The 15,543-nt window shown below is 42.5% G+C and overlaps 1 protein-coding gene across 1 annotated transcript in view; it reads right to left on the bottom strand.

Moving 5' to 3' along the window:
- The window catches only part of CCDC170 (coiled-coil domain containing 170), a 100,271-nt gene that overhangs the window by 48,503 nt on the left and 36,225 nt on the right, over positions 1-15,543 (bottom strand). Inside the window, exons 3-6 of the mRNA XM_042940424.1 lie at positions 12,201-12,329; positions 10,158-10,414; positions 5,642-5,786; positions 753-938 (exon numbers count right to left, since the gene is read on the bottom strand). Coding sequence (XP_042796358.1) covers positions 753-938; positions 5,642-5,786; positions 10,158-10,414; positions 12,201-12,329 — 717 coding nt within the window. The remainder of the gene's footprint in view (positions 1-752; positions 939-5,641; positions 5,787-10,157; positions 10,415-12,200; positions 12,330-15,543) is intronic.

Raw genomic sequence — 15,543 nt, 5'->3', positions numbered from 1 at the left:
AAAAGAGAAAAATATAATGTAGAGCATGCTTCCATTTGTATTAAAATTAAATAAAAAGAGTGCCTGTGTGGCCCAGTCAGTTGAGCGTCCAACTCTTGATCTTGGCTCAGGTCCTGATCTGGAGGTTCATGCGATCGAGTCCATGACCTGGTCTACGCTAACAGCTCCCTGTTTCAGATATTCTCTCTCTCTCTCTTCCCCTCCCCTACTCACTCACTCTGTCTCTCTCAAATTAAATAAATATAAAAAACTAAATAAAAAGAACACATATATACGTGTATATAGAATATTTCTAGAAAAGTATATAAAAAATTGTTAACAGGGGTTGCCTCTGCGAACAACTGGGTGGCCAGAGGCAGTGGGTGCAGGGAAGACTTTCCCCATACACCCTTATGTCCATTTAGAATTTTGAACTTCAGAATGTTGATGCATTACCTATTTGTTCAAAAAAAAAATTAATGTTTGAAGTTTTAAGATCCTTAGAGTCTAACTAAAGTAGGGCACATTCTCTACAAACTCTACGTTTAAATGTGTCGTATTTCTTTTTTTTTTTCTAATTAGACAAAAATGCGTATCAAATGGCCCGTTCAGGTCACTGAGTCCCGTGCTGCCCCCGCCCCCCCAGCCCGCCTGCTGACAGCAGCCCTTTGAAACTGTGGCCAGTCATGCTAGTGTGCTCGCCCACATCTGGTTTTCAATTTCTGCTTCGTAAACACCATCACAGATGCACACGCACACTTCACGTACTGTACCTGGCCCAGCTTGTCTTTCTCCTCAGTGCAGGAGGCAGCTTTTTTCTGCGCTCTGTTTACTTCTGAAACCAGCCTCGTGATGGTTTCTCTGCTAGCTTTTGCTTCCATCTCATGGACATTCACAGTCTCTTCAAGAGTAACAATTTTTCCTTTTACGAATGCATTTTCCTTGCACAGTTCTCTGAGCTGAAGAGGAAGCAATTACAGTTGTCCTGTAAAAATGAACAATTTGAAACCACTTCCTCTAAGCACCTCTGATCTGCATACCCCACTGACTGCGTTATCTAGACGAGAGCAAGCAGGGTCCCTCCATTCACTCAAAGGAGCACATTTTCAAAAGCAGCCTCTACACTCTGTTATGAGCAGACCCACAGATCAAATTAAAATTAATCAAGAGATAGCTACAGGGCAACACGGAGGACAGTCCTGCCAAATGCTTCCCGACAGAGCGAGTGACAGAGCAAGCGTCAGCAAGCCCCTGGCTTCAGTAATCTGGGGGAGCTGATATTCTACAGAGATTACAGTAGGTGAGGAAGCAAGGCAGTTCTATTCTGCCCCCATCTCATGGCACCAACTGCCTCCAAGGCACTACCTGGCACGGGGTGGCGGGGGGGGGGGGAGCCCTACGGAGATGAAAGCAGGATTCTCTTTTGAAAAAGAAAATCCTTCTAATTAATATCAGCATAGAAAAATCGGGAATAACACGCTCAAGCAGTGGCTATCATTGGGATTAGGAGAACTTTTCACTCTGTGTTGTTGTGCATTTGGGTTGTTAGCAGGAAGCATTAATAAGATTTGTAAGATGTATGAGGAGGGACAATGAAATCAGACAGGATCCTTGGCCCCGAGGAACAAGCCCCCCCCACCCCACCCCCTCTGCACAGCTCAGTGGGTAAGGACGCCCATAGGAAGCGCCCTGAGGACGCCCATAGGAAGGGCTGAGACTTCACACTCCCGAGTCAGCATTTGTGTTAGGGCTCTGGGGGGAAGTGACCCATCCTTAAGCCTCAGAGCTTTGTCAACGTGGTGCCCTGCTCCCACCTCAGGGCTGTTTCCTCTTTTCCTGAGGAAATACTGTTCCGCCTGTGTGTACGCTCAGTCCCCAACAGCTTCCAAAAGTCCCCACCTCAGAGGGGCGCTCCTTGGTCAGTCTACTACACTAGCCTCCCACACCTCTAACCTGCCTCCCTCTGTATCTCCACATCCCGACTGGTTTTTTGTCACCTTTTCCTACATGGCAGAATACTACATATTTATTTCCCCCTCATCTTTATCTCACAATAACGAAAGCTCTAGGAGAGCACAGACTCGGTCTTATCTCATTCACTGCCGCACCACCAGCGCCCAGAACCGTGTCCAGCATATAGTAGTCACTCACTAAATATCTGCGAAATGGACAAATGCCAAATAAGTCTCCTTGGAATGCCTCCTTGGTTTCCTGGGAGTGCACATGCACATTAGGAGAGCTTTAAAAATGAGAAAGTGGAGGCACCTGGGTAGTGCACTCGGTTAAGCATCTGACTCGATCTCAGCTCAGGTCATGATGTCACAGTTCATGAGTTCAAGTCTCACATCAGGCTCTGCGCTGATGGTGCAGAGACTGCTTGGGATTCTGGCTCTCCTTCTCTCTGCCCCTCCCCCACATGTGTGTGTGCAAATAAATACATAAACTTTAAAAGCCAAAATAAATAAATAAAAGAAAAATAAAAGTGAGGACACAGCTTTGAAACCGAAGGAGTGCTTTTGTCCCACTTCTCAGGGGAACACCTCGTGAGTGTTGATCAAAACAGCAACCTTTGTGCACCTTGACCAGTGATTTTCTTTTTTAAATACCTGCTCACGTATTGGGGATGCTAAAGCCCTAGGATCCCAATATGTGTTTTAAAATACAGTTTCTACCACTCTTCGGGTATGCTGAGGCCAACAGATCCGGAGAGAGCTGCCGCTGAAAAAGAGTCTGTTACTCAGTGCTCAAGAAGAGGGGGCAGGCCACACCACACGAGGCCACACGGGGAACAGCCAGGTCAGTCAGGAGACACAGAGAAGCAACAGAAAACAGGGGCAAGTCTTTGTGGCAGTTTCCACAGGAAGGAATGAGCAAGGTGGGGTACGCAGGCTTGGGATTGGCTAGTTTGAATAACTGCAGGAGCGCAGGGGTCCCCACTTGTCTGGTGCCCACCCCCGTGGTGATTAGGGAAGGGGGGCAGTGGCCCAGAGGGTAGAGCCTGAGAGAGCGAAGGGCTGGGATGTGGGAGTGGTTGGTTTGCACAGGAAAACCATGCTCCCAGGAGCCTCTTTTACGAGGAACTGGTTAACCCCGGGAGACAGTCTCTCCCGGGTCAGCAAGGCCCCACATGTCAAAGCATCTGGAAAACAGAAAATCATAAGGCATAATGAATGCAGCACCGACACCCGGATTAGCACCTGGAGACAGTCTCTGATGTGAGGAAAGGGGGTCATGAAAGAAGGAGTTTTTTCATTCTCTTTGCTTCTCCCTATCACTTGGCTTTAAAAATAATCCCCCAAATGACCCTGCACAGGGGACTTTGACATCCAGGCTCCCGGTCACAGGTGAGCAACCGGGAGGGGGAAGAGATGTGCCCAGCACCCTGGAGCTCATCGGGTGGACTCTAGGCCTGGACTATCGAAACCCATCGGTGAAGAGGAACACTTCCCGAAGGAAAATAAGATTATTCTGCAGCTGTCAGCCAGTGCAGTTGGGGAGCTTATTCCTACAACTTTGAGGTATGGTCTTTAAGACTGGCAGCATGCGGGCACCTGGGGGTGTCAGTCGGTTAAGTGTCCGACTCTTGGTTTTGGCTCAGGTCATGATCTCATGGTCTGTGGGTCAGAGCCCTAAGTCAGGCTCTGCACTGATAGCGAGGAGCCTGCTTGGGATTCTCTGTCTCCCTCTCTCTCAGCCCCTCCCCTGCTTATGCCCACGTGTGCTCTCTGTAAAAAATAAATAAACTTAATTTTAAAAAGTGGGCAGATGGGGTGCCTGGGTGGCTCAGTCGGTTAAGCAACTGACTTCAGCTCAGGTCATGAATTCATGGTTCCTGGGTTCGAGCCCCACATCCGGCTCTGTGCTGACAGCTCAAGAGCCTGGAGCCTGCCTTGGATTCTGTGTCTCCCTCTCTCTCTGCCCCTCCTCCACTTGTGTTCTGCCTCTCTCTCTCAAAAATAAATTTAAAAATGTAAAAAGAAATATCTTTAAATGGGCAGAGGACCTGAATAGCCATTTTTCCGAAGATGACCATCAGACACATGAAAAGATGTTCAACGTCATGAATTATCCAGGGAATACAAATCAAAGGCACAATGAGATTTCACTTTATATCCATCAGAATGGCTAATATCAAAACGATAAAAAATAACTATTGGTGAGGATGTGGAGAAAAAGGAACACTTGTGCACTATGGGTGGGCATGTAAATTGGTGCAGTCACTGTGGAAAAACAGTCTGGAGGTTCCTCAAAAAATTAAAAATAGATTTACCGTATGACCTAGGATTCCACTTCTCAGTATTTATCCCCCCAAAATAAAAACACTATTTAAAAACATATATGTACCCATATGTACACTGAAGCATTATTTACAATAACCAAGAGAGGGAAACAACCTAAGTGTCCATCAACAGATGAATAAAGATGTGAGACTATATAAATGTATAATATTATATATCATATAATATAATAATAATTCTAGTATATATAATAGACTACTACTCAGCCATAAAAGAGAATGAAATTTTGCCATTTGTGACAGCATGGATGGACTTAGAGCGTATTATACTAAGTGAAATAAGTCAGAGAAAGACAAATACTCTGATTTCAGTTACATGTGGAATCTAAAAAACAGAACACATGAACAAACAAAACAAAAAGGCTCATGTATATGGAGAACAGAATGGTTGTTACCAACGGGGAGGGGATTGGGGGGATGGTGAAATGGGTAAAAGGGAGTGAGAGGTACAGACTTCCAGCTGTGAAATGAATAGGTCATAGAGATGTGGGGTGAAGTAAGGTGACTACAGTCAATGGTATTTAGTACATATTTGAAAACTGCAGGCAAGCAGATCTTGAAAGTTCTCATCACAAGAAAAAAATAATAAAATTTCTGTAACTTTTTCTGGTGACAGATGGGGACTAGATTTACTATGGTGATCATTTCACAATGTATATAAGTATCGAATCATTAGGCTGTACATCTGGAACTAATATAATATTGCATGTCAATTACACCTCAATTTTAATGAAAAAAGATTGGCTGCAAGGAAATCTGTGAGGAAGCAAGGATATGTAAGGTGTGAAATGAGCAAAGATATGGCGAGAGCCCCAACACTTTCAGGTGCCCTAATCAATCACTATGTGCCAAGTGAATTATTCACTTGATAGAACTAATTTAATCTTACTCATAACCTACTATTAAAGTAGGATTTTTATTATTTGATTTCAACAAAAATTTAAAAAGTACTTTAGAACTAATCTTAACCTTCTACTCAAGAAGTATCCCAAAAATGACACAGTTGGTTTTGGTTGTGTGTGTGTGTGTGTGTGTGTGTGTTTCTGTCTGTAACTAAAAATACTCTCCCCCAAAATACATTGTTAAAATGAATAATTAATCGTATTTGGCAACCTGAACATATTTTAGACAAAACAATTAATCCTTTGTGGAGGGCAAGTAATCCCAAATAATGTTAGAAAGGACTGTGGAATTGAGTCAGAGAGGTGATTAAGGTTTATCTCAGGTCACACAGTCAAGTAATGCTGTACTTGGGCTACTGTTCCATTCTCCTATCACCCCCACACTCTACCACAACGTTTCCTTTCATGGCACATGTCAGAATGACTGCTACATTTATCTTCTTTTTCATGTGCATACAAACACCTTTAGAATTAAATCTTCATCTGACGCCTTTTCATTCTTCTTGTCCGGATCTAAGCAGTCACAAAGTTGAGCTAGAAATTCTTCATGTCTCCTGCAATTCTTTGAGACTTGCTTCTTATTCTCCTCATTTTCCTTTAAACACTTTCTATAGGGCAAATTAACAAATAAGTCAAGTTTTAACGCCATACAAGAGATCATTCATTAAACAAAGTTCGAAACTTAAGTTCTCTATATCCTATCACCATTTTCAACACAATACAGTTTCCCAGACACAGAGCACATCGTTGTCATGCAAGCCCCATAAGGGAAGGAGAAAAGTGAAAAACATCCTGGGTATCTACGCTTTGCAGAAATGTAGAAAAATCTTCACGGCATCTTAGATCTGGTAACAGCAAAGGAAACAGACTCTCTGCCTCTTGTCCTCCACCATTTAGGATTTGCAGAAGCAGCAACAAATCTCTAGATCACACATGGATATATATAGTCATGGGTCTCCTTTGGGTTTTCATGAGTAAAAAGGACAGTGCTGCTATATTTCCTTTTTTTTAATTTTTTATGTTTATTTATTTTTGAGAGACAGAGAGAGAGCGTGAGTGGGGGAGGGACAGAGAGAGAGAGAGAGAGAGAGAGAGAGAGAGAGCCAGAATCCAAAGCAGGCTCCAGGCTCTGAGCTGTCAGCACAGAGCCAGATGTGGGGCTCGAACTCACAAACCTTGAGATCATGACCTGAGCCAAAGTCGGATGCTTAACCGACTGAGCCACCCAAACACCCCGCTGCTATTTTTCTTCTAGTGCATCATCCTTTGTTTTATTTTCAGACATTACACAGTGATCTATAAGGGTTAGTTAGGGCATTCCCTGGTCCATGGCCAAGCATAACTATAATAAAAAATATATCAGGAGCAGGGGATGTTCCCCCTCTAGAAAAAAGAGATGTTAAATCACCAGCAAAGACTATTATTAGTTTTCACACATCCAGAGTTTTTAAAGAGTACTGATATGGGCCAGTCAAGGAAAATCAGTTGATTATGCTCTGCTATGAATATTTCATTTCAAATCTCAGATAGGTTTGCTGAAATAGTATAGTCTATTTCTAATGCTTTAAATGTTAGAGACTAAGAGACCATTAAAAAAATAGACATACTTTAAAGACAAATTAGAATCATTTCAGTAATTTGGTATCATTTTTTCAGTACCCTAGATAATAAACATGATTATTGCTTTCCCTTTTTACCATGTTGAGTGTTTACTGCAAATTCTTTCACTCTATTCAAAGATTAACAAAGCATGTAATTGCATATACTCAAAATCATATCAAATTTCTATTTAGAAAAATGTATAACAATAAAAGACCAACATAAGTATATCTCTAGGTTCTTATTTTCAGCATTTAAAAGGTAATATTTAGTCATCTCTCTGACTCATGAAAGGCACACTTAATGCTATGATTCTGATGGATTTACATGTATGATTCCACACATTCTCTCCAAGATTTCAATCTTGTTTCTCAATCCTAAGGGTTGCTGAACTATTTCCACTTCTATTCGCATTTCACTTTGACCCAACAAAGTTCCAGGAATCTACCCTAAGGACATAATCACATAAATGTGAAAATATGAATGCACATGAATATTTATTGCATCTTGGTTTATAATAATTTTTTGAGTAGAACTAACCTACGTGCCTACAGGAAATAGCAAAGAGAACTGGTTAAGTATGGGCAATAGGTGGGGCGCCTGGGTGGCGCAGTCGGTTAAGCGTCCGACTTCAGCCAGGTCACGATCTCGCAGTCCGTGAGTTCGAGCCCCGCGTCAGGCTCTGGGCTGATGGCTTGGAGCCTGGAGCCTGTTTCCGATTCTGTGTCTCCCTCTCTCTCTGCCCCTCCCCCGTTCATGCTCTGTCTCTCTCTCTGTCCCAAAAATAAATTAAAAAACGTTGAAAAAAAAAATTTTTTAAAAAGTATGGGCAATGGGTATCATGGGCTATTAAAAATGATATAATGAATGCCTTTTTAAAATATCTACAATATATTATTCAGTAAGAAATAGTTCATTACATGATATAATTTATGTACAACTATATGAAAACCTGTCCACCAAAATGTTAAGTATAAACTCTTGGAGAATCATAAGGTCTTGAGTAATTTTAATATTTTTGGCAATCTTCTATATTAAAAAAATATTTTTATTACATATCATTTTATTACTCATTTATTTAGTAAATATTGATTGGGTACTTACTATGGACCAAGCCCTATTAAAGATACTCAAGACATAGTAGTAAATAAAACAGATGAACATCTTTGCCCTCATGGAGCTTATGTTCTAGTTGGGAAGATGGACAATCACCAAAATTAATGTATGTAAAATAGATACTATGTTATTTAAAAAGCTGGAGAGAAGAAATTAAGCAGGAACGGGGGTGAGAAATATTTGGGGGGAGCAGGGTAAAATTTTAGATGTGGTCACTCATGGAAGACCTCATAAGAAGGTGACTTCTGAGTGAAGATCTAAAAGGAGCAGAGGGGTAGCCATGCAAATGCTTGGGGGAAGAGCTTTCCAGGCAAAGGGATTAGCAAGTGCAAAAGTCCTGAGGTAGGATCATACCTGTTATGTTCAAAGGACAGCGAAGATGGAAAGAATAAGAGAGAGAATGGAAGCAAAACCAGGTCAGGATGAGCCTTCTAGGTCATAGAATATCCTTTGTCTTTACCCTGAGTGAGAAGTCATTGAGGATTCTGAGCATAGGACCGAAAAGATCTAATTTGAATGTTTTTATAGGATCACTCTGGCTACGAAGGGCACAGGTGGAAGCAGGAAAATCACTTAGGAGGCTACTACAAAAATCCAGGAGAGAGATGGTAGTCGCTTGAATCAGGTGACTGGCAATTAGGGCAGCAATGGGAAGTACTCAAAATTTAGATTTATTTTGAAGGCAGGGATGATGGAACCTATTGAAGGATCAGACATGGAGTGTGAAAAAGCAAGAGGACTGAGGATGATTACCAAGACTGTTGGCCTGACGGACTAGAAGAATGGAATTATCACTAAAGGAGACAAGGAAAAGAGCAGGAGGATTCTGTGGAAATAGCAAGAGTTTCGTTTCAGCCATGTTAGGTTTGAGATGCCTGTTGGACATCCACATGGGGATGCTCAGTAGGTAGTAAAATATGTGGGTCTTGACTCTGAGAAGAGATCTAGGCTAGACAGAGACATGTGGGAGTCACTAGCATTTAGATCATCTTAACGTCATGACACAAGATCACCAAGAGAGCGAATTTAGATAGAAACCAGAAGAGATTCGAGGACTGAGTCCCGGGGCACTCCAGTCTTTGGAAGTCGATGAGATGAGATGGGAAAAATAAAAGGGACTACAGCAGGGCAGCTAGAGAGGACAGGTACAAAGCAGCCATGTGTAGTATCCTGGCAGTCAGAAGAAGAAAGTGGTTCAAGGAGAAAGACCAACTGTGACCGATGTACTGGTGGGTCAAGTAAGATACAGACTGATCATTTAATCTGTAACATACAGTCACTGGTCACCTTAGTGAGAGGTGTCAGCGGAGCAGACCCAAGAGAGGAGAGGAGGAGAACTGGAGACGGTGAGTCTATACACACATTGGAAGGAGTTTTCCTGTAAGCAGAAGGACAAAAAGAGGACAAGAGTTGGAAGTGTTGGGTTTTTTTTTTTTTTTTTAATGTTTATTTTTGAGAGACAGAGACAGAGTGCGAGCAGGGGAGGGACAGAGAGAGAGAGTGAGACACAGAATCTGAGGCAGGCTCCAGGCTCTCAGCTGTCAGCACAGAGCCCGACACGGGGCTTGAACCCACAGACTGTGAGATCATGACCTGAGCCGAAGTCGGACGCTCAACCGACTAAGCCACCCAGGTGCCCCAGTGTTGGGGTTCTTTTTCAAAGATGGAATAAGTAAAATAAATATCAAGTATCCTATTATTAAAGTTATTTAAGTTATGACACATAGAATTTTAAGAGTATATTTTAGGAACAACTAGTTCCCAGTTTTGTCTCAATAATTACCTTTTGCCAGAACTAAGTGTGGAAAACCCAGATTTCATGAGTTCTCTGCATAAACTGGCAATAAAATCTAATGAGGAGTGTTCGGGGTGGTCTGGAGTGGTCTGGGCTTCTGGGGTATTTTTACAGCCAGCTTCCGAATAAACACCTCCCTCTCTGTGTATTCCACCACCTCTGGTTAAACCTCTACTTACAGAAAATCTTCCAAATTATGTATACAGGCATTTGCAGCCCTAATCAATTGGACATAAACATGCTTAGGACAAGGCCTTGTTTGTCAAGGTTCCTGGTAACATTGAGAAATGAGCTTGAGAAAAATTTTCAAGACTCCAAAGACATTTGAGGTCAGTAACGTTTTTCTTCTTCAAATTGAGTTTCAGGGCCAAAGAAGGCAAAACACCAGGACCTTCAAGCGTGTGTCCTGCTATCAGAAGCTAGTATTTTAACGCTAACTCAACTAACAAATACATCGAAATACCCTTACTGTAAGTTCTCGTCTAGTTCCGCAACTTTCTTCTTCAACTCCTGGTTCTCCTTGATTGCAGTGTGAGCTGTGATTTCGGTTCTAATTTTAGAAGTGGCAAGTGCTGCTGATTCTTCTTCCAGCTCCTGAACTCTGTGTCTCAGAGAGGTGAGGAGAGATGATTTTCTAGCATGATTTTCTTTGTAATTCTCCATTTCAGCTTTCAACGCTTGACAGGAGGCTTCTTTCGAAAGCATCTTGGATCGGAGGTCTCGAAGCTAACATAGAAAACCCATAAAAGGAGGAAAAGGATTTCAGTGGCGTAAGTTCGAAGTACCTCTAAGAAACCCAAAACCATGGGGCGCCAGGGTGGCTCAGTTAAGCATCTGACTTTGGCTCAGGTCATGATCTCACGGTTCCTGAGTTCGAGCCCCCCATGTCGGGCTCTGTGCGGACAGCTAGGAGCCTGGAGCCTGCTTCAAATTCTGTGTGTCCCTCTCCCTCTGCCCCTCCCCTGCTTGTGCTCTACCTCTCTCTCTCAAATATAAGTAAACATTAAACAAATTTTTTTAATTTAAAAAAATAAAGAAACCCAAAACCATAATTTCAAATCTCACACATTTGTACATGACCTAATCCAACTTTTATTTTCTTTTTTTCCTATTTGCATCTGTATCACCAGATGAGAAATTATGCCTAAAGAATGGACTTCATGCTATGTCTCTTTCAAAACCATTGGGGCAATGTCTTGGGGGTGATTCAGTGCCACTCAAGAGACATTTGTGGTGTTTTTTTGCAAAAGCAATAAAATATTTTGCAATGGTAATTCATTTTCTAAATCTGTGTTGCTGCTATTGCTGCTGACAGACAATGAAACAAGAAACTTAAAATACTTGTAATTTCATGGCCACAAGTGGTTCCTAAGTAGATACAGACTATTTGACATATCACTGTATTTCTTCCACTTGCCTTCTAGATCCTTATTGTGGGCAATAAAATAATAATAATAATAATAATAACATTTCCAAGAAAAATATGGAAGAAAAGAAAAATCCTTACAAGATGTATACAAAAGAAACATTTTAACTTATGAATTCTGTGCCATCAAAATACTGAATAGGATGTCAGGCCCCCCCATAAGAAAACTTTATGAATGCATGTACTGATTTGGAACCGGGAGTATACATGCATACAATTTTTCACACACATACAAGGTATCAAACCTTCTCTCGGTGGGGTCCCAGCAGCCTAGTGAAAACACTAGTTATCTCCCAGGCAAGCCTAAGACTCCCTCAGGGCCACCAGGCTGTGAACAGAATGGACCTAGAGAGACTCTCTCAAGAAACTCCAAAATCGACCAGATTCAGCCAGGAGGGTAGATGGATCCCAATCATCATCCTAGAATCTCCCCAGCCAGTCAGAACTACCACTATCCCAGGAATCCAGAATTCCATCCTAAGAGCTCCAGATTGCAAACAGTCCACATTAAAGGAACATATTCAGTAAGATGCCAAAAATGCCCCAAAGCCAAGGCAGCTTCAACCAGAGCCATCAGGTGTCCCCAAGTCTCTCAAGGCTGTGAAGCCCCTCTGACATCCAGAATGCAGCCCATGTCACCTCGCTTTGCACCACGGCAAATGCATAACCTTTCAGGAATTCTCTACAAGGGGAGTAGGTGCACCATAACGGAATAAGTATAACCTTCGCCGAAAGTTGTAAAGCTATATCCCCCCCTTCCTGTTTCTTAAAGTTTCTTTTATTTATTTTGAGAGAGAGAGAGAGAGAGAGAGAGAGAGAGCATGCACAAGCAGGGGCATGGGGGCGGAGAGGGAAGGAGAGACAGAATCCTTAGCAGGCTCCACGCTGTCAGCACAGAGCCTAACATGGGACTCGATCCCACAAACCATGAGATCATGACCTGAGCCAAAGTCAAGAGTCAGACGCTCTTGACTGAGCCACCCAAGCAGCCCATCCTAGCCTATTTCTAATCACCTCTACACTCTGCTTCACCCAATAAGAAACTAAAATGGCCCACTTCTGAGTCATGAAGATGCATAATCTTACCTCAGACTGAGCACATTCAAATTTGACCAAAGTTGCAGCAAGGTCACTTCGAGCACTTTCGGCCACATTCCGATAGTGGTGTAACTGCTCCCTAGTGACCGGGACTTCCAAGAGACGGTTGTAAATTTCCTGACAGGGTTCCCCCAAAAGACAAAATATAAAGAAGAGTTTTAAACAGTCTTTTCTGTGCAGCTGTAAAAAAACAAGATTAAACACAGAGCATTCTTTGTGGTCCAAACATCTCGAAAATGCTGCCCAGGGAAGTGTCTCATCCAGATCATTTCATTCTCAAAATTCCGAAGGAGGCGGGAGGCAGTCCAGGAACGAATGATGTGCTCCCCCAGGATGGCATTTAAGAACTGGCCTTTGCCACTTTAGAAGGCTTCCTTCCACCCAAGTCAAATGCTATTTGACCTCTTTCCAGAACTGATAGAGTCCACAAAGAACTGTCAGAAGAGACGCGATGTGACAAGGTCCACAGCAAAGAGGGAGTTTTCATTGTCCTTACGTTTCCAGGTAACAAAAATCATCAATTCATCTCATCTTTTGAATAAAGTGTGCCATGTGTTTATCAAAGAGATCATGTGAGTTAAAAGTAAAAGACGGTCCCCTTCGTAATTATTCACGATACCACTTATTCTCAACCTCACAGCCTATCTCAAGGTCACGATGGTGACTCAGATGAACGCAGAACATCGGTGATCGCACGGCAGTGCCTGGGGAGTCTCTGTGGAGACTCAGCTCCGCTGATGGCTGCCAGTGCAGAAATGTGGATCCCAAAGTGGCCAAATTTTTTCCAATTTTTCAAGCAAGTCATATATTCAGACTTTTTGAAGTAAAAATTCCCAGTTTTTGCAACTTGGCAACTAATTTAAATGTTTAAAAAAGAAACACCGTGTGATCCAAATAAACACATCTGCAGAGCAGATTTGATGGGTTTGGCCTGTGGGTCATAGTCTGTAACCTCTGCTTCTGTTTCTGTCTTACTCAGAATTATTCCTGAGCTTGGATGGATACCTCTGCCGACCTCTGTGAAGTTTCCAGGGCCTGTGGTCTTTGTGAAAGACGTACAGGAGAGCCATTCATTTTTGAAGAAATACGAAAGGGGTCACATAAAGGAGGGTTTCCTGGAATTATCTAAGAGGCCTCAGAGGACACACTAGTAAAACTGGCTTATGGCTGCCCAGCTGCTGAACTGCCAAAGACTACTGTTTGGAAATATTCATGAATGCAAAAGTCATCTCAAAGCCCTTCACTGTGTAACAAGTGTTGTCATGACTCGTGTGTTTCGATCCACAAAATGCCAAACAAAACCTCCAGTGCACTTAGCAACAGCCAGTGTTTGCCAATCACAACATATCCAAGAAGATGGTAGGTATGTACTTCTGGGGAGAAAGCATAAAATGTTTAACTGGATCTAATAAGAGAACCACATCCTGTTCAGCCTCACTTAATATTCAGAAGTAACTTACCCACAGCAATAACCACCACAGCAGTATTTTCTAAAATAGGCCACATAAGGACCTTTGGTCACTTATGAGTGGTTTCAACCAAGATATGTACAGCACACGGTTTCATAAAATTCATTAGGAAAATAAGTTCTTCGATAGCTATGATTCTTTCTTTCAGTGACTAACATCCTTTTTCAGTAAGTGATGTAATCATTCCATAACGTCATACCTCCTTCTTATGAACACATAGTGCCCACTGGACATAATATTAAAAGGCACGCAAGACCATTTTAGGCATGGCCCTTCATTTTAGGAGGTTACCCTCTAATGCAGAACACTATCAAAAAGCATTTACATCTCCAAATGTGCACGGGTGAAAGAAACAACCCATTAAGATCTCATTACCTCTGATACTGGAACGGGACCCACATCAGGCAGACTCCTGATTATTGAGTTTAGAGGACAATTGTTGGGTTTAAATCACCCTTTAAATCAAGCAGACTGGAGATTATTCACCAACACATATTTACTGAAAACTTACTCAAGGTCAGGCACTGAGCTTACAGCCTACTAAGAAAAAAGAGCATTTACCAGACATCCTTAATGATGATTATATAATTACAAACTGAAATAAAAGCAAGGAAAGAAAGCGGAAAACAAAGGAAACTGACATATGATCAGAGAAGAGGGAAGGAAAGATTTCCCTAAAGAAGTGATGATTGAGTAGGCATTAAATAGGCAAGAGGGGGCACCTGGGTGACTCAGTTGGTTAAGCGCCAATTCTTGATATCAGCTCAGGTCATGATCTCAGGGTCATGAGATCGAGCCCTGAGCGCCCAGGGCTCCACACTGGGCACGGAGCCTGCTTAAGATTCTCTCTCTCCTTCTCCCTCTGTCCTTCTCCCTCACACAATGTGTGCTCTCAATACATTAAAGAAAGAAAGAAATAGCAGGAGGTACAGAAGCAGGTGCAACACACATCATTCAAATAGCTAGAAGTCTCAGCAAAGGTCCTGTGGCAGGATCGTGCTCTGTGTGGTCCACGATCTGAGCAAAGGCAGTGAGGTTGCAGGACGAGAGCAACTTAAGAACAGTGCCTTGACAGGCAGCTCTGAGCTCATTCACATATGTTAGTGCCACATCGGCACTACTCTTTTTCAGAATATTCCTGGCTACTCTAACTTATGCCTTCTGCCGTGTGAAATTTAGAATCAGCTTATCAAATTCCCAAAAATCCTGTTGGCATTTTTATTGGGATCGAGTTAATTTTACAAATAAGGAGTACTGACAACTTTTAAATACGGAGTCTTCCAACAGAAGTCCTTTTTTTTTCCCATTTGTTCGGGAATTCTTTTATGTCTTAGTAGCTGTGATGATTAATTTTATATGTCAGCTTGACTGGGCCACAGGGCTTCCAGATACTTGGTTCAATATATTCTGGTTATGTCTGTGAGAGCGTTCCTGGTGAGGTTAGCATTTGAATCGGTAGAAGACTAAAGCTGATTGCCCTCCCCAGCGCGGGTGGGTCTCATCCAATCCTCTGAAGGCCTGAATAGAACAAAGAGGCTGAGTAAGGATTCTCTGTCAGACTGTCTTCAAGCTGGGACATCGGTCTTCCCCTGCCTTTGGACTGAGACTCAGATAGGGGTTTACTCCGGCTCTCCTGGAATCTCCGGCATGCTGACTGCAGATCTTGAGATATCTCAGCCTCCATTATGCACGAACCAATCCCTTATCATAAATCTTCATGTATATATTCTCTCTCTCTCTCTCCCCCTGGAGAGAAAACCCTGGAGAACCCACCTGAGCCCTAGAAACACCTCTGTGCTAAGAAGGCTCTGAAGCGTGCCACAGAAAGCCATTCCTTCAAGACGCTCTGGGAGAGCTTGACT

This window comes from Panthera leo, chromosome B2 (genome assembly GCF_018350215.1).
Source record: "Panthera leo isolate Ple1 chromosome B2, P.leo_Ple1_pat1.1, whole genome shotgun sequence".
Taxonomy (NCBI): Eukaryota; Metazoa; Chordata; class Mammalia; order Carnivora; family Felidae; genus Panthera; species Panthera leo.
Note: the sequence above shows the minus strand (reverse complement) of the source record. Positions and strands in the feature narration are given on the sequence as shown.